At 41.4% G+C, this 25560-nt stretch overlaps 1 protein-coding gene across 7 annotated transcripts in view; it reads left to right on the top strand.

Moving 5' to 3' along the window:
- INPP4B (inositol polyphosphate-4-phosphatase type II B) overlaps positions 1 to 25560 on the top strand; it is a gene marked incomplete at its 5' end in the record, with an annotated part of 264537 nt that overhangs the window by 218181 nt on the left and 20796 nt on the right. For all 7 annotated transcript variants that reach the window (XM_083457114.1, XM_083457109.1, XM_083457110.1 and 4 more), the window contains 6 exons: positions 6071 to 6243; positions 8200 to 8323; positions 10412 to 10529; positions 13848 to 13988; positions 15500 to 15597; positions 21406 to 21518. In XM_083457114.1, the coding sequence (XP_083313240.1) occupies positions 6071 to 6243; positions 8200 to 8323; positions 10412 to 10529; positions 13848 to 13988; positions 15500 to 15597; positions 21406 to 21518 (767 nt within the window). The remainder of the gene's footprint in view (positions 1 to 6070; positions 6244 to 8199; positions 8324 to 10411; positions 10530 to 13847; positions 13989 to 15499; positions 15598 to 21405; positions 21519 to 25560) is intronic.

Genomic DNA, 25560 nt, shown 5'->3' with positions numbered 1-25560 from the left:
CTGGGGACCCACAGGTTGAGAAAGGCTGATTTAGACAGTGCCATAATGATTACACAGACAAATCTTCCATTGTTTCATTTCATTTTTATCTGACTCTTTCACCCAAAGCATGGATGCTACAATAATCCATTGTGATCCAGGAATTGCAATTCCACTGGGGTGTACAAGTATTTTTAAATAATAATATATTTTTTAAAAAACCCACTCTATGCTAAATCATACTCAGTTTGTTTTCTGCTGATAGGAGACATTCTTGGTGGCTGGATGTTGTAATATCTTGACATCTTTCTGCTCAGAAAGAAAAGCTAGATGTGATGCTATGTAAAGCACTTTGCAGAATCTCGGAGAATTGTATAGAGAGGCTGAGAAGAACTGTAGTGAAACTGAGAGCCTTTCATCTCATTGAGCCATCAGTCCTTAGAAATACTTTTACTCTAGATATAAAATTGACAAGGAACTTCAGACCTCTTGTCAGTTTCACCTCTACAGTGAAAAGGTTCCCCATGACTGGTAAAGGTAAAGGTAAAGGTACCCCTGCCCGTACGGGCCAGTCTTGACAGACTCTAGGGTTGTGCGCCCATCTCACTCAAGAGGCCGGGGGCCAGCGCTGTCCAAAGACACTTCCGGGTCACGTGGCCAGCGTGACATCGCTGCTCTGGCGAGCCAGAGCCGCACACGGAAACGCCGTTTACCTTCCCGCTAGTAAGCGGTCCCTATTTATCTACTTGCACCCGAGAGTGCTTTCAAACTGCTAGGTTGGCAGGCGCTGGGACCGAACAACGGGAGCGCACCCCGCCGCGGGGATTCGAACCGCCGACCTTTCGATCGGCAAGCCCTAGGCACTGAGGCTTTAACCCACAGCGCCACCCACGTCCCTTAAGTGTCAAGTAGTCCCCATGCAATAAGTGTCAAGTAGTCCCCATGACTACTTGACACTTATTGCAGCTCCTTGCAGCTTTTCCCCATACGTCTCCTTGATGAAGCAAGATGTTTTATGTTATGCAAAGGCTGCGAAGAGCAGCAGCAAAACTCACAGTGAAGGGATCCCCCCCCCCCCCCGATCCACTGTGGAAGTGAAAGAAAGTTTGACAGCTAACTGATCTTTGCAGCCTTTGCATGGGGGCTGTAGATGATGTTCAATTACCCTGAAGTGAACTTGCGTGGTGGCTAACAGCTGAATGTGCACCTGTTTCTTGAGCAAGATGGAGATCCATTGAGAGCCAGCATGATAAAATGGATATTGGAAAACATGAGTAAGATGTTCTTCACATTCCTAATTCAAAGGGCCCCCAAATGCTGTAAAGTTTCAGGATAATGCCTCGAAGCTGCTCTCCCAGTTGAATTCCTCCTTGAAGTTATACAAGAGCAAATATAATGACAATTAATGTTATTTCACCCCACATAAAATAAGCTAATAAAAATAATAAACTACAGTGCTACGCAGAAGGGCAACTCAGTCCCTGAATGTACAAAGTGCAGTCCAAATATTGGAGAAGACATTAATCCATTCCAAAGAGCTTAGGTAATGGGTCCTTAACTAGAATTACATTCATGAAGCAAATGGTTAATTGACTCTGTATTGTATGAATAATCCTGAGATATGAGGCTTTTATAAATAAAACCTTTTGGTTCAGTATGTAATGTATAATTATACTGTATTGAATTTTATTCAAGCTTCTTAGAACTCCAGGGTTTGCCTCACTTGCTTAAATGTGGCATTAATCAAGAAGCACCATCTTCTCCATATCTCTGACCTATTTAATTCCTCAGCTGGTGGCTAGCCACGTTGGCAGTATTCACAGTGAAGTGAACAAAAGATTGTGACAAAGATGGGATGAAATTAAGCATATTCCACTGGCCTATGCTACCTTTTTTCTTATCTCTGTTACTAAAGAAAGGTGGTTATTTTCTGTTTTGATGTCGGTTATATACCATTACTTCTGTAAAAAGTGGTGATATTGTGAGGCAGCTCTCCTATAAAAGAAATTATTTGTGAATGCAACATAAGAATGTCTGCACATTCCTTTAAATCCAAGTTATGTAGGTGCACTAGATATCAGGTAGGTAATTGTTCCTATCTTTACATATTGTTATAAAGGACAGACTACCCCATGGTAACTTATGAGGCCCTCTGGGTCCTCTCTGGGTCATCAGCTGAGCAGAGAGAAAAGGAAGGAAGGAAAGTATGTATGCAGTAGAGCCTTAAATACCATTGCAACAGAACAACCTGTTCTTCAAGGTCTGCAATGGCAACTCTTTCCTCTTCAGAAAGATCTGTTGTAGTAAGTGAAAAATACTCCAGTTGCTTGAAATTTCGAGGGCTACAGTTTGCACCTTTGCTGCAAATCTTACTGAAGAGAAAGTACAAAGTCTTTTGTATTCCCTTCCCCCAGCAAAGCAGAGAGGTAAGGCTCAACTTGTATACCTTGCAAATATGCAAAAAAAAGGGTTATTATTGTATTTTGCAATTGCCTGCATGTAATTTTCAGTATGCAGTTGCAGAGCTGAGAGGCAGGGGTCCTCTGCTGCTTCAGAGAACTGCAGGTTATATTGTACAGCATAGGCTATTTTACTTGAACAATCTGGAGTTGTTTGCTTCTCAGGTCATGATCCTGCTCTCTGCTTTTGGCACACTGAGGTTTTGCTATAGGTTGCTGTCAAAGGTGGGAGAGGATGCTTGGCTGTTGTGCCTTTGGGCTCTTAAGTACACCTGTGAGCATTGCCTCAAAGCTCCATCTTCAGATGCTACAAGGAAATGGCACAGGTCGATTTCCTGTGTGTTTCTTTTCATCCAGTATAATATCAGAAAAGGATTTGTGCAGATCCCTTCCTGTAAAAGGGCAGTAGTGCATTTGATGCCTAAGCATCCCTTCAGAATATTGGAAACGCCAGTATCATTGAATTAAGTAGGCTAAGTTAGATGCCATTAAAATCAGTGAGGCAGGTTAGCCATGACTTTGTTCAATTGGACCTAATGTAATCGGGACTGAGCCCACCGGGGGCTCTAAAATGGTGTACACATTACCATGTGCTGTAGCTCCAGTACACTCCCATTGCCATTGTTTGAAACCATGTACACAGGATGCTAGCCACAATCCACATATTTCCTTTAGCTTCTTGAGGAATACTGTTGCTTGATGTGTTTTCTTTCAAACCAACTTCCAACTTTGAAAATTTAAGCCACATTCACTTCGCAGTTAAGCTGAGGTGTGTACATTTGACCCAGCTGTTCATGCATTTGTGGCAGCTTCATGACTAGGAATTGGGGGCAGACATTACACATGTCACATAGAGGAGGGAGAAAGGTTGTTTTCTGCTGCTCCAGAGAAGCGGACACGGAGCAATGGATCCAAACTACAAGAAAGAAGATTCCACCTAAACATTAGGAAGAACTTCCTGACAGTAAGAGCTGTTCGACAGTGGACTTTGCTGCCAAGGAGTGTGGTGGAGTCTCCTTCTTTGGAGGTCTTTAAGCAGAGGCTTGACAACCATATGTCAGGAGTGCTCTGATGGTGTTTCCTGCTTGGCAGGGGGTTGGACTCGATGGCCCTTGTGGTCTCTTCCAACTCTATGATTCTATGATTCTATGATTCTATTCTATGATTACAGGTAATTTGCATTAGGCGAAGACATCTCTGGCCTCTCTCTGGTGCGTACAGCAACATGTACGCACTGCAACTTGAAATGCAGTGGGGGGAAACATGTTGAGCTGGTTTTTGTGTACATAGCCTAGGAAACCCAGTTTAATTGAATAATAACTGATTATATGTTGGCGTTTCAGGCTTATTAAGTGGCTCCACCTACTGGAGATAAAACATAACAGTGGAAAAACTAATCAAAATTTCCATGCAAAGCGTTTGGATGGCTTACATAAATAATTGAATTTCACTTAACATTGTATTAGGCTGCCAAGATATTAAAATGCATTATCGTCAGTATCACTGTATTGCTATCACAACATGGATATATTACATATTATATTAAGACAGAACTCTATGCTCTTGAGACTTTTGGGGAAATCCTCAATATAAAATATTGCAGTGTTCGTAAGTATTCTGAAACACATACCTTCAATATGTTCTATACATTTGTACTATAATAAGTACTTGTGATGCTAATGTAAGATAGATGTAGGTTGAGGTCAAATGTGGTATAGCAGAGTCTAACACTTTCCAAACCTCTAGCAGTTACAGTTGAATTTCATTTTTAGAATACTGAAATCATGAGTTTTGCTTAGATGCTAAATTAGCTGTGCTATATAATAGCTTGGTGGTTTCAGGATTTGTTAGGAACCTAATTTTAAGCAAATGCTCTTTGCCTTCAGTTACAAAGATGGAATGAACAATTAAGTAAATGTATGGTATGGTAGGTCATACAATAAACTTTGTCGTTATCAGTGGGAACCGACAGAGGAAGGGGGGTAAAGAGCCCAGGATACTGTGAGAATCACAAAAGCACCAAAGGATGCTAAATCTGCTACAGTTGTTAAAAAAAAGGAAAGAAAAAAAGGCAATGTTTGCATTAGGAAAAATGTTTCTAGTAAGGAACAATCTGTATCTTTGTTCAAAGGCAAAAATGAGGTCACACCTGGGTTCTTATTTCCACTTTTCATCACACCTGTTAATTCAAACTCTGAATTAAGAATGAATTCAAATTGGGAACAGATGAAAAATAGAGTTAACGATAGTGATTAAAGGAGTAGAAATTAACTTGGGGGGAAATATGGGAGCACTCTACAGATATATTGTAGAAATTAACATCATGGGAAAGGTTTGATGCCATCAGCCATAGTATCCTTCTGGAGCAGCTGTCCAAGTTAGAAGTGGGTGGCACCACTTTGCAGTGGTTCAATTCCTACTTGAATGAATGTTTCCAGAGGGTGATGTTTTGGGAGTGTTTTTTGGCCCCATGGAGCCTTCAATGTGGGTTAGATTTTATCCCCTATACTGTTTAATGTCTACATGAAACCACTGAGTGGGGTTATCCAGAATTTTGGAGTGTTGTCAGCAATATGCTGATGACACAGAGCTCTACCTCTCCTTTACATCTGCAGGTGAGGCAGTGGATGTGCTGGACCATTGTCTTGTATTGGCAATGGGCTGGATGAGAGCGAACCAACTGAAGCTCAAACCAGATAAGACTGAGGCACTGGTAGCGGGCAGTTCCCTAGACCAGATGGGTGGTAGGTTGCCTGCTCTTGATGGGGTTATACTCCCTCTGGAGGAGCAGGTACGTAGCTTGGGGATGTTCCTGGATCCATGGCTGTTGCTTGAGGCTCACGTGGCCCCGCTGTGCCCCTGGCTGGATAGCCAAATGTCTGCCATCTATGCAATGGCAACCTCTAGGTTAGATTACTGCAATATGTAGGCTGGCTGAAAGGCCTGACAGACATGTTGTGGGTGGTGGTGGAGGATGTAAAGGGAATGAATTGCTTTTAAGCTGCGTTGGCAATGTACAGTTGTTGTAACCCCTTGTAAAATTGTTCACAAATAAGAATAAATTGGCAATCCGCCCCCCCCCCCGAATGTCAGAAAGTGAATGTGTCATATGTCAAGCTGCTGATTAACTGTTTCCTCTCAAAGCCAGGAGGAGGTTTGTGTGCTCTAGTATACATCCATGGGTTGTTGGGTTTTGGTTTTTTTTCTTTTACTACATGCAATCACTCGATAAAGAAAACAATATGTTGCACTTCCTTAGCTTGACTGGAAGATCAGAGTATCATAACTATTTCGCTCAGTTGACCAAGCATTTCATTTATTTTGTTTTCCAGCTTTGATTTCCTCTCAGGCTGCTGTTACTTTGGGAAGTTCATTTAATTGCATCAACTAGGCTATGAACAACAAGTTGATTTTTGTGGATGTGGTGTTGTATTAAGAATGCAGGGATGAGCTGAGCTAATAATCTCATACACCAGAAACAGCAGTGTGTGAGAGGAACTGCTGCAGGCACCTGACCATAGCTTAGTGTGCGTGCACAAAGAGAAAGGATTACATCCACTGATTTTTCTGCTTTGAAAAGGAGATTTTTCTCTACCTTGATCACCATTCTTGATCTCCCTCCTTTGTTACAGGTGACTGGTATGAACAACTTTATCCACTCACAGTTACGCTGAAGGACTGTATTGGAGAGGTGGTGACCAGGGCAAAGCAATCAATGTCTTTTGTTCTGCTTCAGGAGCTTGCATGTAGCTTGCCACAATGCTTAATGCTGACCCTAAGAAGAGATATTGTCTTCAGTCAAGCAGTAGGTGCTTCTTCCATTTCATAAACTTATTTGTTTTGTTTTGTTGCAGAGCTGTCGACTTAAACCGTGCCAGGTTTAACTGAGGGAGGCTTTCATTTTATTTTTGAAAAACAACTTAGCCTCCTAGAGTATAAAGGCATGTGGCTATCCCAGTGAATGGTATTCTGCCCATAGCATACAGTGGAAAAGTAGATCAGTCCTTTTCTGCCTCTACAAAAGTTGGCTTAGTGCTGCAGTACTCCACTGAGACACCAAAGGACAAGTCTCCATCTTACTACTTGTGACTCGGTCACATTTGGAAGGTGTTTGGCAAACTGCTGCTCTCTGGACTTTTTACTGCATGTTTTCAGATGCTCAAGGGCCATTCAGATATACCAGAAAATACACTATTAATCCATGGTGCAAGTACAGGAGATTGTCTTGGATGTTTCTGCCAGTGCTTCTGAAGCCACCTCTCAGATGTTTGTTTGGTGGTGCCTTCAACCATGTCCTGACAGTAGAACACAACTGGTTTTACACAGGATCTACCCAAGCAGTCTCCAGCTGCTGTTATCATTATTGTAGGCAATGCCTTAGCAAAGATGACACCTCTATGCCACAGAAGCAGAAGCGTCCCACACTGTTGGAAAATGCATTTTAATTCAGAATACCCTTTCATGATGAACACATTTTCAGCTCCACAGGCCCTTCCTCAGGGAACAACAAAAATGTGCAAACTGTTTTGTCAATAATGCAAAATCCAATTACCCGTTTTAGTCATTAATGTGAGATATTCCACATAATATAAAAATATGGAAGCATAATACTTCCACATTTTAAAAAGGAAACATGGTCTTCATCTGAACAGTCATGAAATGCCATGCACAGTGGTGCAATGGTGTTCTGCCCATTCACAAGGGGGCTTTTTGGCTTCCCCTTCCAGCAACAGTTGGTGTTCCTTTGGAGCAGCATATAATGAGACATTAGGAGCCTCCCATGACTGCACAGATGTGCTTTTCTGCTCATGCCCAGAGGACTTTGGATCTGGGACAACAGTAACACAAGGCAAAGATGTTTCCCTTTTTCACATCTAGACAAACCGTTTTGGTATTTTAAAATGAGATATTAAGTGCAGAACTTGAATGTTTCCATGTTTTTACAGTAATGTCATACCTGTTCTTTGTGAAATATACATATATAATGCCATAATCATTAATTAATAATGTGAAGATGTGCCTGGTGAATCTACAGACCTGATTCATTCATAAGATGGAGCATAGGAATGTGAGCAGATAAATAGATGTTTTACAAGCCAGGAGTGTAGTTTCAAGTTACAATATGCAGCAAATGAACAAATGTGATGCTTTTGGAAACAAAATCATGTCTTACAGGATATGGTTGCACTTATACACCTATTTAGAAAACATGGTTTCAGTGGAAGGTGCAGAACAGGGGAAAAAGCACAAACTGGAGATTTGATTTTGAAAACATGAAATCAAGAAAAGTTAAATTAGTCAATTTTATCTAGTGGCAGGATAATGGTCCATTGCTCAGTGGGAGGCTTTTAATAATCCAAATATCCACTCTCTTTCCTACTGTTTGCTCATCTTCTCCTTTCAATGGCTAAATTCATATTATAAGGACAGGCTGCGCACCAAAACAACTAGCTACGTTTCATTCCTTCAGATCTCTGGAATGGCTATGATCTGTGTCAATGCCTTATTATTCTATAAAATATATGCTTGATCTAAAAACTCTTAGGGTGTTTTTAATCTGTGATGTTTCTTCTGTAGTACTATTTGAGAATAAATGCTTTAGACATATCTTTCCAACATTCAGCTTCACAGACAAAAGAGTGGGACTTGGTTCAAGCTGAATTTGTGTTATTAATGCTGAGTGAATTTTGCAAATGACTCTTGCTATCTTTCTTTCTTTCTAATATAATTGGTATTTATTTGGTTATTGTCATTACTCTAGCTTGCTGGATTGGTCTGTGGGTTTATAATCAAATTGCACTCCAGTTTGCGGGATCAAGGCTTCCTGCAGCAGCTTCACACGGTTGGGCTAATTGTTCAGTATGAAGGACTCCTCAGTACATATAGTAAGTGTTATACACTCAGATGGCTACATTAAAGTGTTTTTAAAAAGCTAAGAAGAATAGACAAGAGCTCTTGGTGAGGAGATCTTGGCAGTTTTGCTCCTCTCTAGTTGTCCTGCTCCTGTGGTGAGCTAAACCATAGCTTTGTTTAAGACAGAGCTTTCCAAACTCTGTGTTGCAACACGTTAGTGTGTAAGTATGTCGCATGAATGCTCCCAAGCTCCTCCCAGGGCTGGAAAGCAGTTAGTTTAACCTCCCAGTTTGCTAGCAAAACTGATTTACTGTGTCATGAAATGATGCACGCCTTTGGAAAGCTCTGGTTTGTGGTGGTGTCCAATTCCAGGCTTACGGTTTAGTTCTCTCCAGACAAACCAAGAGCCACAAACCATTGGACTAACTTCTGTTATTGCTCATGGTTAGTCTACAGAAAACTAAACCATGAACCTGGGTTCAGATTACACTCTTAAAACAAGCAATGGGGTTGCTCAACATAGCAACAGAATGACAGTGGAAGGGAGCAAAGTAGCTGCTATCTTTCCCTCTAGAAATCTGCATGTTCAAGCTATGCCAAGCCATGGTTTGGTTTACTGTAATGTGTGGACCAGGCCATTTTGGTATTTCTGATACACAGCTGTGTGCCAATTTCTGTTCTTTTCTTTTTAACATTTATTGAATATATATATGGATATATGTGGATATTCTCAGCTATGTTTATTTGGAAGTATAAGATCTAGCAGCAGAATGGATGGCTGAATAAACATATTTAGTACTATATTGATTATTTTATTTCAGAAGACCGTTGAAGGGGGGACAGTTTGTTGTCTTTACCTGACCTGCATTATATTGTATGTGCTGTGTTTTCTATTAACTTGGATCCAAACAGCTTCTTACTGAGTGGAATCTGTGATTATTTTTTTCTTCTATTTGCCACTTCAACTGTGGCCCTTCACACCACATCTCATGCCATTTGAAAGAGCTCCCTTGACTCTCAGGAGCAGCTTTCTTGGGAGTACAAGGGGGTGGGATTATGGAAACCAAACTCAATTTTCCTCCTCTGGCCCCTCTGGCCAGTGTGTTTTAACTGGTATAGATAGACTGATACCAGTATAAAAAGACACTATATGTTGTTGTTGTTTTTCCATTTGTAAGCCATACTTTCAGGTTATGTGTTGGGATATAAATATCTGAGTGTTACTATTCCAAGTACTTTACCATTTTATCTTGCTGATCAGAATTACTGTGTTAGGAGGGCTCTGGGCTACTAGTGTTACAGATGCAAACTGTGGCTGAATGATGTACAGTATAAATGTGCATCGTGGAGCTACTACCAATTTTGCATGACAAACTGCCTAGACCCAAGTCTATCGCACTATCCATTGAATTAAACTTGCTTACGATTTCAAATGCATTAATAATTCCCCATTTTTGCTTTACAACTGAACTAGGAGTGCCCCGATGAATAAACAATGGGTGACATCCAAAAATGTGACAGCAGACTTCTCCCCTCCCCCAATCTGCTCCTGGGAGCTTCTCAGCTTTCCAGACCACTGGTGGTTGGACACTGTTAGATTTCACTTTGTATTTGCTACTGTGAATAAGCATCCTTAACAGGCAAACAAAATGGAAATATTATAATCAGCTCCATGAAAAGAGCAGTCGATAACTGCATAAGCTCTTGCATAATTAAATCTATTGTCTATGTGACTGGCTTTTGCATCATAACTCTTGTGGTTACATCTGTTGTTCTGGATAAAAAACTTCTTATGGATAATCCTATATGTGAAATATCCATCAGTAATTCAGGCCTGCAATTCATATACGTGATGCTGGCTTTGTGGGAAAGCAGAAATATCCATGGAAGGTACAGGGCAGATTTTACATAGTCCTAATCAAAATTGAAAAAAAATTGGAACAGGCATATTTGTGCAGATACATGGTCAATGTGGAAATAACAGATTAACATATGACATTGACTCTGAAGCTTAGGAACTCTTTTCTTACATGTTGTTAAAACTGAAATAGACCAGTTAGAGCTTGTCTGTCATATTTTTCTTTTCATTCTATTTCTTAATTTATTTTCATTCTCTGAAGGTGAAGAAATTGGAATGCTAGAAGACATGGCTGTGGGAATATCAGATTTACAAAAAGTCATGTTTAAAATAACTGAAGCCAAATCAGATGACCTCTTGCCTATTATAACTGGAAGGCGGTGAGTGTTATCTGTTTCCTGAAACAAAGGCATAACATTATGCTGCGCCAGAAAAATCAAATGGAAACTCATCTAGTGCTTTTTCTAGTTGCTCTGCAAATGTATTCGTGTAACTATGATTTGTAACAAATGGACAGAACGGGGAATAAATGCCCTGAAGAGGCTTGTAAAGATAATAGTCTTCTGGAATATATAAGTATTTGTGAGAGAAATAGATAATTGTATAAAGCACTGCCACTCTCCTCTGGTATTGAAATCCTTGCATATTTATTGAATAATGTCATTTTGTTACCAGCTTTTTGCCTGTGTATACAAAACACCTTTCACACAGAAGTGTAAGAGAACTTTTTTTTGAGTTACTTTCCCAAGAGAGTTGGGAGTGTTTATGTCAAAACACCCACCCACACAGGATTGCTACCACTATCCAATCCTGCCAACTCCTTTGCCAACCACCCTTGCCCAACACCTGGGCAACCTTTACACCTGACCAACCAACACTCCCTTTACACCTCATGTGCCTGCTCACCCCTCTCCTCCCCACACAGCTTACACCAAACCCATTTTAAATGATAGGGGCGGTGCTTCAGAGTGCAGTTTCCTGAAGCACCTCCCCCTCCATGAAACCTTCCTGCACCCATGTTTAACTGAGCGTGGGTGCTTCACAGAGTAGATTAGCAAACTGCTTTGTGAAATGCCTCCCCCTCCATTAAACAGCTTGCCTGTGCTGCCTGCCACTCTGTTGTCATGCTGGAGTTTGTGTGGCCACCAAGGTGTGGCTTTGTGAACAGCAGTGCTACAACAGCCTTTCGTTTTTGTATACAAGGGAAGGTGTTTTTCAGTTGAAGCCTTGCCATCCCATTGAAACCTTGTGTAATATTCTCAGTAGTTAATTGGCTGTGCTTGAATGATAACAAACAGTGACTGAGAGCCCAGGAATTCTGGCTGCTTAACAGCTGCCTTGTTTGGTTTTGTTTTTAAAATCAGCCTCTTGCATTTATCTTGACCATCTTAAAATGTCATTGAAATAATAATACCAGTACATTCAATCCCATCTATACATTCCTGTTTGCAAGGCTGGGTAAACGAGATTATTAGGTCTGTTTTCTTGGCAGCAATGGATAGAATTAGTTCTATATAAGTATTAGCAATATGCCTATCCTAGAGAAAAGAGAGACCAAACATTGAGATGTTTATAATGACAATATCAGTGTGAATGCTAGCCAGAGTCAGGGAACCTGTGGTGATACAAAGCTCTTTAGAACTTACTTTTTGTCAAGTAGGATAAAATAACCCAAGCAAAAAGTACTTAATAAATATGTCAGTCGAAAACATTAATGCGTAACAAAATTTATATTTTTTAAAAGAAAAACAAAACCTATGCATCATCCAGAACTGTGTATGTAAATACACAGATACCATCACTTAAGTGCATAGGATAAATATAGGTTTATCTTCCCTGGCAGGATGACATTTTTATGTTGAGACTTCAATCTTTAGTATTTCTCTAACAAATTTTGACTTTGTACAGTTTTCCTCTCTGGAAATGTCCCACCTGCTTCTGGCAGTATCTCACTTTGACACCAGATTCCCCACAGATCGAAGAAACTTGTTAGAACAATGAAAATGCCTTTGCTTTTTAATTCCACACTTTACTACATTAGGAAACTCTTCTGCAAGTGCAAAAACATTGATTCCTATCATTATAGGATATAAGAAACCATACAAGATACAAGAAGCAATAAGAATACAATTAAAAATCAAATAATATCAAGCACAGAACATTAAAACTGCTACAACAGGGAATCACAGGTGGGCAGAGTATTGTTGCACTCATGCCCTGCTTGCAGAATTCCCTTTGGCATTTGGTTGGTCACTGTGAGAACAAGTTGCTGGACGAGATGGGCCATCATCGGCTTGATGCAGGAGGCTCTTTTTACTTTTTTACTATTTCTGGTGTTTTGGAAAATGATTGTTTGCTATTGCATGTGACCGTGGCAAACTGTGGTTTGATCAAACCATGCCTTCCTACAAACCAGCAAAGGGAGAAGGGAGTGCATTAGACTAAGGCATATCATTGTCGTTAGCATGGCACCAAGCCATCGTTTGGCATTATATGTGGATGCAGGAAGAGTTTTTGTAACTCTGTAGAAAGTGCTTCAAAAGTTTGTGTGCCCTCATTTTAATGCTAGACAAGCAGTAAGAAGGCTAAAAGCCTTTTCTCATTTTTAAATTTTTTTTTACTTATTAATCCTTTTTTCCCACTTCAGTGAAAAAGTAATTATAAAGAAACAGTTCATAATTAAATTTCTGATCCGATTGTTGTATAAATTTGCATGCTTTTAAGAAATAAAGAAAATTTTGATATCTTGACATTCTGAGGTTAAGACTTCGCCAATCACGAAGGAAATGTGATTTCTAGATTTAGATTTAGCTTTAGCGTATTACATTCAAAACAAGGGAGGTTAGTAATTTAAATCCACATTTTCTAAATATGTGTTAAGATACAGACAGGCTGCTAGTGTGTACTGGCTTTTTCAAAGTTAGTTTCATTTCGAGAGAGTCTTGTATCATAAGCAGAATGCCAGTTGAGCTGCTAGCAATGCCATGTGAAGAGCTGTGAGTAATACTCCTTTGTTCGTTAAGCAAGGAGAGGCAGACAAGAGACAAATGGCAATGAAAGCTACTGGGCAGATGACTATAGCTTCGTGCTCAGAGATGGAACATCGCCCCCCCACCCAATACTTATGAAGTCAGAACAGGAAGTGTGCCTGGAAGCAGAATGCTGAAAGTGTCAGCTCTGTTGGGATGACCTACATCAATAGTTTTTATCTTTTGGGGACCCAGGTCCCACCTTTAACCCCAACATACATTTTGAGACCCATTTATTACATTTTTATCAGATGTTTGTAAGGTGGTGGTAGTGTTGCTGTTGTGACCCACCTTAAATCAAGCATGACCCAGCAGTGGTTGCTATCCCATCCAGGTGGCCAGTAATCTACAGGACAGTTTTCAACACCTTTTCAGGTTCTTCTTCAGGGACTGCAAGAGACCTAAAAAGGATCAGCTTTCCATTTATGTTTTTGATTTAGGGCAGTGGCACCAAAAAAGTGCTTGCTTTCTCTCTCTCTCTCTCTCTCTCTCTCTCTCTCTCGACTTATTTGAATTTGGTTAGGCTCCAGTACTTTTCATGATTTAGGAATATGTCCTCTGCCTCTTACATAAAGTTTATGTTGCCCAAGTGTAATTTAAACAACAACAACACCCAGAATTTTTCACTTACACATTGCACAAATCAGTCTTATTCTGTTGCTTTCCTAGGGGACATTATGTAATAGAAATCAAGCTCCCAGGAAAGATGTTTGAGCTGCTTCCACAAGAGATTAAAGAAGGGAAACTGCTCCATGTATATCCAGTTCTCTTTAATGTAGGAATCAATGAACAGCAAACACTCGCGGAGAGGTAAGTCATCAGGATTACGTTTCAGTTCTTGGGTATTTTGAACGAGACCACACAGCCTTTCTAAAGCTGCCCACCCATGGAGTAATAGGATAATTGCCTAGGAGACCAGACTACAGAGGGTACCAAGGTGCCAAACACAGCATTTTTTGCCTCATAGCCCATACAATGCAGGATGGCTGCTTGGTGCCAGAAAGTGAGACCTGTCTTTAACTGGAGGTGCAAAGGAGGCAAGTTCTCATTGTTTCATGGTTTTAAAATGTCATAAACAGTCTTCAGTAGCACAGCACAAATACCACAGGTGCCTACCCTTCTAATATGCAAAATGCAAGCTAATTCTACTACTGTAAAAGGTGACACAGGAAAAACAAAAACTTGATTGTAAGACTCATGAGTGGTTAGGATGGTGTGCCATCCCATGCTGTCTATCACAAAGGCTTTAAATCCAAAAACCTTCCTCTGGTGATTCTGCTTTTTTATGTTAAAACAGCTACAAATAATTTAAATTCCCTAAATAATACTGCTACCCTCTGATACTTCCACAAGAAATGTCCTTTCAGCAGGGCCTCAGCAGAATGGCAAGCTGCACTCTGCCTCCTACCTCCATTCATGCAATGTTTTTGTACTTTTCGGTACTTTTGTATCGATACAGGAAAATAGCACATCCTACACTTCATCACCTTTGGGGCTTTTTAAAATTCGGCGAATTCTGCAGTATTCATTTTGAATGTGGATTTCATTTTGACCATAGCTGACTCAGAATTAAGTACTACGGATTTTACAAGACTTTACTCTCAAGTAAATACACTAAATATGCTGAAGCTTTAATTGTATATTGTAACATTTAGTTTACAATATAATAATGTTTAAATTCAGTACTGTGGTTCAATGAGGCCAGAATCATACACTTACATTTTGACATGAGAACCCTATGTTCAAACCTACTGCTAAATAACAATGCAGTCTGTGTCTACTTAATGTATGTCTCATAGAGTTCAATGGAAATTACAGGCCCATGAGCATAGAATTACAGCCTGAGTGGCATGTGAGCTAGTTCCCATTTCTGAACCTTTCAGGGCCTTTAGGGAAACAGAACACACTTTGTTCTCGAATTAGGAAGTTGTAATTAAATGGTGTGCTCACAAAATGATTGATGATATAAAATAATAATATGGTGGTACCTCGGGTTACATACGCTTCAGGTTACATACGCTTCAGGTTACGGACTCTGCTAACCCAGAAATAGTACCTCAGGTTAAGAACTTTGCTTCAGGATGAGGACAGAAATCGTGCAGCGGCAGCAGGAGGTCCCATTAGCTAAACTGGTGCTTCAGATTAAGAACAGTTTCAGGTTAAAAACAGACCTCCAGAACGAATTAAGTTCTTAACCCGAGGTACAACTGTATTAATTCAGAGCTGAGGTGGTTGTTTCCTGTTCCATTTCTTTGGGTGGAAAATGTCTGCTTGTGCAGAAATGCTGCTTCTATGCCAATTGGTCTTCTGTGATTGCTTAGGTTTGGAGATACCTCTTTGCAAGAAACTGTTAACCAGGAAAATCTGGAGCTGCTGAAAGAGTATTACAAGCTGTTCACAGAAAAAATGCCTCCTGATTGTAAGTATTTAAAAATGTCTGTCTTGGTTCGTTAATCATGTTGAAGTTGTTATGCTTAAATGTTATTCATATGAAGTTATTTATATTCATTTATAAGTGTATGAATCTCAATATAAGCCTAATGGTGGGTTTATTTATTATTTATCTAATTACAAATTCTGGGTTGCAAATACTGCCCTGTTATTCCAAATCCTCTTCGCTTGAAATAAAATTTCCCACTGGTATCAGTGGAAATTGGCTTAAGGATTAGATAGGATAATATTGAAACCATGTTTCCATAGATGTTCTGTTGCCCTAATTGAAAAATTATTCTCTACAGTTTATCCTCGGGTGTCTTGATTATGCTGATTAAAATGATTATAGCAATGCAAGTCATTGTTTTCTTCTGACGTGTCCTGGTGTGTGGCATTGCTGGTCTGGGTAATCTACAGACTTGAGCCCTTAAGTTGTTATTTCAATTAACTTTTTCAAAATTGAAAGTGCATAGCTCCTTCCTTTTTAGTAACCTGCATTGCCTTCTTACTTCACTGTAAGGGACGTGGGTGGCACTGTGGTCTAAACCACTGAGCCTCTTGGGCTTGCTGATTAGAGGGTCGGCAGTTCAAATCTGCGCTATGGGGTGAGCTTCCATTGCTCTGTCCCAGCTTCTGCCAACCTAGCAGTTTGAAAGCACCCCAGTAGATAAATAGGTACCAATGTGGCGGGAAGGTAAATGGCATTTCCATGCGCTCTGGTTTCTGTCATGGTGGCCCATTGCACCAGAAGCTATTTAGTCATGCTGGCCACATGACCCGGAAAGCTGTCTGTGGACAAACGCTGGCTCCCTCGGCCTGAAGCGAGATGAGCACCACAACCCCATAGTCGCCTTTGACTGGACTTAACCATCCAGGGGTCCTTTACCTTTTTACCTCTTACTTTACTGTATTAAGATAATATTTGCTGCTGCAAGTCTTGGCATTGTTGCTCCTTCCAGATCTGCAACTCTAAGGTCTCTTCTGCATCTCCTTTGAAAATGTATTTATACACCAATAATCTCTAAACTGGCTGCAACCACCTTGGAAAGAGATCTTGCATCATAATATAAAGCTCACTGATGGTTTCATCTCATGTGTTAAAGCCATGGAAGGAATACATTAAGGCAGCAATATTATACAGACCAACCAGCTGCCACCTCTCTTTAGCCCACGTTGAAGATCTGTGCTATTTTGGCATAGATGGGAAGGGATGGGCAGGGGAGGGCAGCAGCATAGTTAAACTCCCTCTCTCTGCTTGCAGGTCCTCCAGTTTGTTTGTTGATGGTCCCAACAGCCAAAAAAATGCAGGGTGGGGAAAGATGTGTAGTTTAGCTGTAGCCCAAAACCTGAAGTAGGGAAGGGAAAGAGAGCGAAAGTAAGTTCAGTGCTGCAATCCAGCTTTTGCTCCCTTGCTGAAATCCAAGCCCCACTTACATGGAAATATGCCCTACTGAATTTGATAGGATTTAGTTCTAAGTAGACGTAGTAAGGACAGTTCTGTAAGGTGGTAATTTGCCCAATTAAAAGCCCCTCTTCACCCAGACCAATCAGACTGAATTTACCTGATCCAGGTTCTGCCTAAAAAATCCTCAAAGTGGTCATCTCTCTCTCTCTCTCTCTCAGAACCTGTCACCTAGCAATACTGCTGACCAGGCTTGCAATGTCATAATAGCCTTGAACTTGGACTGTCACAGTCACAGAATACTTTCCCCTTCGAAACATAAACAGACATAAATACATCATTTCTCCACAAGGGGTCACAGTGAGCTTGACCTCATCTATTGATGAGGTTGCACCACGTCCAGATTTTTTGTGTGGCTGGGAGACGTTATATCAGAGGGTTTTTATTGGTGCAGGTAGCTTACTGCCACAACTGCTTAGAGCATTTTTCCCCTTGTTGATTGTAGTTCCTATATACAACTGGCTTGTTTATGGGACATTTTTTCTAAGACACATTAGTGCTTTGTATTTCTTCACGACACCGGAACAAATTTATAGCATACCTGTATTATGTAAACTAATATTTATTTGATCCTGAAATGATTTAACTGTTGAACTCAGGGAAATAGGACTATCAGTTCTTCAAGAGTTGCAAAACGATTCGTTTTCTGTCGTCAGAATATGAACGTAACTTTTATTGTGGGTGGAGTGAGAGCTTTAGGCGACAAAGGCTGTATTTTGGCTGCTTTATAGTAGTTGCAAACACTGTCATGATATTCAGTTCATTGAACTAAGATTCTCTATGTCTGCTTCCTAACATTTGTATTCTGTCTAAGACCCAGAAAAAATATATAATCTTAGGCTGTGTTCACATTACTATTGGCTCTAGCATTCTCCCACCACTGGTGTTTGAAGCTGTGTACACATGATGCTAACCACAATCCATCTGTATCCCGGAGTTTATTGAGAAATATTGCTGTCTGATGCATTTTCTCTTAAACCAGCTTCCATTGAACCTGAGAATGTAAGCCACATTCACTTTGCAGTTAAGGTTAAGCTAAGGTATATACATTTGAAACAGCAGGTGCACACGTGCAGATAGCAGCTTCATGATCAGGCGATGAGAGGTTGCCGGTGTGGGGAAATCAAACAGCTATTGTGCATTGAGTGAAGACATCCCCACACCATCTCTGGTGTGACAGCAAAGTGCAAAAGTGACTTGAAATGTGGGTGGGGGTGTGTGGCCTCACTAAATTTTAAATTGTGAATATGTACATAACCCCAGTCATTGAAAAGCAGTCTTCAGAATCTGGCCACTTGATTCCTTTTTGAGCGAGACAGCCTATTCCTTCACGTGTTGCTTCTCTTGGAAACATATGCCAGGTTTGCACCCTAACCATCCCTGGCACAACTGAAACTCTGATTGTGCCTATGAGCAATGTGGGCAGACTACGAAGGCTTCATTTTTAAAAATGTCATTATTCAACAGGAACTTATTTATACCGTGGTTTTAAGTGCAGTGCAGCATTTTTCCAGATTCATGCCTTCATTATTGTTGTTGCTTTAAATTGCCTCCTTGCTGTGACATGACAGGTGACTCAATTCTTTGTGAGTTCATTTGCACGATAGAACCAAGCATGCATTTCCTTGCAGCGAAGAGAGTAATTACACTGCACATAGGCTTCTGGGCTTTTGCTTGCTGAGATCTTCAGCAGCCACTGGAATTAGTGCTAATCAGGTTGAACTTTTTTATATATAAAAAACCCCAAAAACAAAACCATGACAGTTAATCAGAAAATTACTTTCTTCTGCTTTTGTTATGTTCCGACTTTGATATTTGAAACAGCCATATATATAATCTGAAAATCAGTGGAAAGACAAGTGCTATATAAGGGACCCTCTCAGCCTGAAGCTAGAATAATGACTGCAGTAGCCTTAGAACAGGCTTTTGCTTTATTCTCTACTTGTATGCAGCCATAGCACATTCTCAGCATTTCCAAATGAATCTGCAATTATTCGTACCTCTTTTCCAAAAATTCATATGCATATAGAACTTCTGAGGGCCAAATGTGGCATGATATGAGAGATCATTACAGTCGTACCTTTGAAGTCCAACAGAATTCGTTTCGGAAGTCCGTTCGACTTCTAGAATGTTCAAAAACCAAAATGTGGCTTCTGATTGGCTACAGGAAGCTCCTGCAGCCAATCGGAAGCCCTGGTGGACTTTCAGCTTCCAAAAATGGTTTGCAAACCGGAACAGTCACTTCCAAGTTTGCGACAGTCAGGAGCCAAAACATTCAGGAACTAAGCTGATTGACTTCCAAGGTACGACTGACACCCTTTTCTTTGCTTAAAATAAATTATCCACTCCCCCCACAACATGCATAACCATGCACCTCTATCATGTCTCCTCTTAGCTTTTCTGAACCTTTTCAAGCTCTACAGCATCCTTTATGAAGGCAGGCCACCAGAACTGTACACAGCATTCCAAGTGTCGTCACACTTATAGATTTCTGTAATGGCATTATGAAACTGGCAGTTTTATTTTTAATCCCTTTCCTAATTATCCCTAAAATGAAATTCACCTTTTTCACAGCTGCTACATACAGAGCCTACATCTTCCTCTCACAATATCTTGTTTCTGCTCAGTTAACTCCAGACCCCATTAGCGTATATGTAAAAGTATGGGGGTGGGGTTGTTCCAGTGTGCATCACTTCATATTTGCTTTCATTGAATTGCATTTGCCTTGTTACTGCCTATTCACCCAGTTTGGTGAGATCCTTTTGGAGTTCCGTACAATCCCTTTTTGTTTTAACCTCCCTGAACAATTTGACATCATCAGCAAACTTGGGCACCTCACTGCTTGCCCTTAACTCTAAATTACTTACAAACAAATTAAATATCACAGGTCCCAATACCAGTCCACGAGGGATTGCATTTTCTATATCCCTCCATTGTATGAACTGTCCATTTATTCCTACTCCCTGCATCCTGTTCCTTAACAAAATATTGATCCATTAGAGGACCTCTCTTATGCCATGACTGCTAAGCTTACCTAGGATATTTGGTGAGGGGGTTTGTTTAAAACTTTTTGAAAGCCTAAGTAAAAAGGTAAAGGTAAAGGACCCCTGACAATTAAGTCCAGTGGCAGACGACTCTGGGTCAGATGAGCGGCGCTCATCTCACTTTACTGGCCGAGGGAGCCGGCGTACAGCTTCCAGGTCATGTGGCCAGCATGACTAAGCTGCTTCTGGCGAACCAGAGCAGTGCACAGAAATGTCATTTACCTTCTCTCTGGTGTGATACCTATTTATCTACTTGCACTTCATGCTTTTGAACTGCTAGGTTGGCAGGAGCACGGACCGAGCAACAGGAACTCACCCCGTCGCAGACACTGCCGGCACGCAAGCACCCTGCAACCGCCTCTTCCTTTACATCCTCCCTCTTCATCTTGGCTCCCCCTTCCGCTCACCTTCTCTGCCTCCCACCAATTTCTGACGGATGCGCACGACAAAGCTCTGTCTCTTCCTTTCTTGTGGAAAGAGCTCGGAGGGGTGGTGGGAGGAGAGAGAGAGAGCGGTCCCAACCTTGTGGCCAGATCGCCACCACGGAGCCAGCAGAGAGAGCTCTGGACTGCGGGAAAGCATCTGGAGCCTTCCCGCTGGCAGGGATGACCCTGGTGCTGGAGGCGCACAGGCATCAATCCCCCGCTCCGCCTCGCTTACTTCCCCACACTCTCCCCGGACTCTCGGGCGCCCTCCAGACCTTGGCGCCCTGGTTCCCCATGCCACTATCCTCAATGGTAAAGATGTCCCTGGTCCTAGAAGAAGACAAAGCAGATTCCACAAGCCTGAGATTTGCCCCAGCTTGCCACATATTTAAAGGGAAATTACTAGCAGACTAGCTAGCCTGCCTTTATTATTTACTTGAAATAAACTTATGCATACATTTATGGTGGTGCTGTACTTTCCATTAGCCCCTCTTCTCTCTCTTTTTCCTTATTGCTGCTTTGCTCTCTGCACATCCTGCAATTATGCAAAGTGCAGCACAAGGAGCAGATAACAGACCAGAGGCAGAAGTGCAACAGGTTATGGAATCGGTCCTCTTCCCATTTAATATAGAGGTACTGAAGATGCATGGAACTTCAGAAAAATGCTCTTAGATAGCAGTGGCTGTGTGAACAAGCAGAAACCTGTTTGGTCAGTCATTAAAAGACGGCATTGCTGTGTTTGAGGAAAATCCTCATGCATTTGAAATGAGACTTTAACTATAGCAGCTTTACTTTCCTGAGGAAATCCTTGACTCAGCATAGCCGTTATCACACGCTGTATTTCTTCTACTTCTTCTTCCCAGGCCTACCACATTTTCAAGAACAGAATGACTTAAAAGGATTACTAGAAAATCTCCATCAAAATATTCAGGCTAAAAAAAGAAAGAATGTAGAAATCATGTGGCTGGCTGCAACGGTAAGAAACCTCATTTTAAAGCAATTCTTTTAATTTTGTTCTGACTTGTTAAAATGAACTTTGGCGAGAGAATGCAAATAAGGGAAGCTTAGCAGCTTGCCACTGGTGGTGTTGGGGACTCAGATGACATCTGCAAGTGACTCATGAAGCCTTTTAATGCCCAAAGTACTTTATTAAATTTGCATCTTTCCAGAAAACTATTGGGACGCGGGTGGCGCTGTGGGTTAAACCACAGAGCCTAGGACTTGCCGATCAGAAGGTCAGCGGTTTGAATCCCCACGACGGGGTGAGCTCCCGTTGCTCGGTCCCTGCTCCTGCCAACCTAGCAGTTCGAAAGCACCTCAAAGTGCAAGTAGATAAATAGAGATACCATTCCGGCGGGAAGGTAAACGGGTGATTCCATGCACTGCTCTGGTTCGCCAGAAGCGGCTTAGTCATTCTGGCCACATGACCTGGAAGCTGTACGCCAGTTCCCTCGGCCAATAAAGCGAGATGAGCACCACAACCCCAGAGTCGGTCACGACTGGACCTAATGGTCAGGGGTCCCTTTACTTTTATAAAACTATTGCACTTGCATGTTCTCTTCAAACTGGTATTTTCAGTTTTCTAGTTCTACTCCTGATGCTGCCGTGGCCCTGAACACAGGGTGGGTTCAATATTAGGAATTCTTTGGCATAGTTAGGTGCATGTAATGGGTTTGTTTTTTCCCCCTCTTGCCATTTTGTGAAGGATATATAAGTTGACCTGTTATTAGAGGAATGTGATGCTTGGATGGTTGTAATGGGTGGCATTGGCAGAGAGGAAGAGATGAAGCAAGAGTTCCTTTTGATGAAGTCCATAAGAATCATTTTTCTGAGAGCCAGTGTGGTGTAGTGGTTAAGAGTGGTAGTCTCGTAATCTGGGGAACCGGGTTCGCGTCTCCGCTCCTCCACATGCAGCTTCTGGGTGACCTTGGGCCAGTCATACTTCTTTGAAGTCTCTCAGCCCCACTCACCTCACAGAGTGTTTGTTGTGGGGGAGGAAGGGAAAGGAGAATGTTAGCCGCTTTGAGACTCCTTAAAGGGAGTGAAAGGCGGGATATCAAATCCAAACTACTCCTCCTCCTCCTCTTCTTCTTCTTCTTCTTCTTCTTCTTCTTCTTCTTCTTCTCCTCAGAGGACAGTAGGCATCATCAGGGATGCAGTTCCTATAACCAGGAACATATTGTAGCCCCAACTTTATTACAGCTCTGACTCAGAGCAGTACGTAACTTATATGCTTACTGTACTGTATAGAAATCTGACGCTAAAAAATATCCACAACTACATTGGGGGGGGGGGAGTAGTCCTTGTATCAATAGGACTCTTCACATTTGAAAATGTGTGTGTGCAGTGTCTCTTGAGGGGGAGTGAGGTCAGGCTTCCTGTACATTGAACAGCTCCTCATTTCTTAGCCTAGAACAAGGATGGGGAATCTGTGGCTCTCCAAATGTTGTTGGACTACAGTTCCCATCATTCCAGACTATTCCCCATGCCAACTGGAGCTGATACTGAATAGCAGCTGGAAAGCCACATGTTCCCATCCTTGGTCTATACCCTGCAAACTTATGAATCTCATTTTCTAGGTCCCTGGCACCATACATCTTCAGTCCATGACAAATGTTGCAAATTCTCAAAGATACGTTTATGTAGACATTCATATGTTAGTCTTTGCACATCATTTCCATTTCTTTGTTGAAGAATTTGGATTTTGGGGCTCAGGAAGGTCCCAGATCAGGAATAGTATTTAGAGAAGCTAGGTAAACAAAAATGGCTAGAGATAATAATAATAATAATAATAATAATAATAATAATAATAATAATGGACCCCCTTGGACTAGATCTTTGAGGCCCTGGCTTGCATTGTCTATTACTCCATATGAATGAATAGCAGTATATTCATCCTATCATATAAATTCATATTTATGGAAAGCAAAATGTTAATTATTCATAACGATCAGCTTTTACTTTTGTAGAAGCTGACTGGCCCTGGGCACAATGCAAAAATAACACTGCTTGGTTATTTGTTTTCATGAACTTGACACCACTAACACATACATTTAGGCAGTTAACATTCTCTAATTGGGTAATTAAGGATGTAGATATTTTCCTGACAGAGGCCCCACAAATCTCCTGTGTATAAGTTAATTGTGTTTCTTTTCTCAGTGATTTTCACTGGATTAACTGCTGACTGCAATAGCAGATATGAAAACAAAACGATTGCAATATCTTGAACGGACCTCTGAAAATCTGACAGGTGCATACCCTCCAAGATCCTACCTTTTTGGCTCCCACGCTCTCATGCAAGTCCAGCCTCCCCCCTCCCCCTTCCTCCCTCTCTATCAAATTTTCCCCTTGAAGGGGCAGATTCGTGTATCTCTCCACTCAACACACACAGACACACCCTGCCCCATCCGGACCAACCCCCCAGCCCATTTCCTCTCTTCCTCTCTGCACTCACTTTGCAGGACTTCTCACCCCTCGCTAATATACTTTCATGTTAGTGAAAGTACACCAGTTATTGCGGACCTACGACATGGAGCAAAAGCAGGTTAATGAAAAGGTGGTAAAGTGGACCCCTAATTTTAGAGGGGGGAAATTCCAGTGTTTCGTTTGGGGGAAAGCTTTGAATGACAGGTTCTCCCTACACTCCACGTATGCCTCTCAATACTGGTTGCTGGGAATTACAGGTGGGCAAAGTGCTGTTACACTTGTGTCCAGCTTGCAAATTTCCCACAGGCATCCGGCTGGCCAATGGCGAGAACAGGATGCTGAACTAGATGGGCCTGATCCAGCAGACTTGTATAATGTTCTAGAAATTTAGGCGTTTTGGGTGGTAGCGACAATCTCAAAACTGAAAGGGTTGCCTTCCCCAGAACGAGCAATTTCCCATTTACTCATTTTCCTTGCTAAGTAAACAAGTTATAGGGAAGGATTACGAAACAAGTGCATCTCAGTGTACAGCGGTACCTCGGGTTAAGTACTTAATTCGTTCCGGAGGTCCGTTCTTAACCTGAAACTGTTCTTAACCTGAAGCACCACTTAAGCTAATGGGGCCTCCTGCTGCCGCTGCGCCTCTGGAGCACAATTTCTGTTCTCATCCTGAAGCAAAGTTCTTAACCTGAGGTACTATTTCTGGGTTAGCGGAGTCTGTAACCTGAAGCGTATGTAACCTGAAGTGTATGCAACCCGAGGTACCACTGTACATTCCAACAGCCAGTTTCTTTTCCAACTCCTGCTGACTTCTGCAACCACCAAATAGCAGGAATCATTTGGCATGACACTATTTATTCATAGACGGCACTTCATTGCATTCCATTGCTGCTGAATTTGGCCAAGTTGCAAAAATCTAGCTTACTAAAACTAGTGGTGGCAGCAAAGACTATTTCATGTTTGATGTTTTGAAGAAATGCAATTCAACTGGCTTTCTATAACTCGGAAACTGCAAACATCATTGCTCATTGGGGAATGGTTGTCCACCAACTAGGTGACTATTGCTTAGGTAGTGACATGTTTTCCCATGCCTTTTTATCCCTTTAAAAGAGTAAAACCCAAAGTACATTTTATATTGCTTTTCCCCTGAGTGTCTCAGCTTCCCTGTCCTCCTTTTTTTTGTTCTGTTGCCAAAACCTTTATTCTTCGACATCTGTTCTGTCCGATTCTCATCCCTTTGAAGTTTCATGTTTTAATTTAGAAAGCTTAATCAGGAAGCCTTTAGTGGTGCTGATTTGGACCTCATTTTAAAATAGAAGCACAAACTTCAAAGGGTATAAAATATAAGTGATTGTTAATGCACATGCATTTAATATATGCCAGTCAAAAGCATAGCAGATTCACCACTGCTTTCTGTAGTGACATCTCATATGGAGCTAACTAGGATATAAAAATTAAGAGAGTTGCCGAAATGTCTTTGGCGCAGCTGCTGTTCTCTGGATGTGCTTGAATTCTGATTATATAATCCTCTTTCTCCATGCCCAGAAGAGCAATTCTGATACTGGCGCTGTGGTCTAAACCACAGAGCCTGT

This window comes from Podarcis tiliguerta, assembly GCF_965153285.1.
Source record: "Podarcis tiliguerta genome assembly, chromosome: 9".
In the NCBI taxonomy this organism is placed as follows: Eukaryota; Metazoa; Chordata; class Lepidosauria; order Squamata; family Lacertidae; genus Podarcis; species Podarcis tiliguerta.
This window is presented reverse-complemented; position numbering and strand designations above follow the sequence as displayed.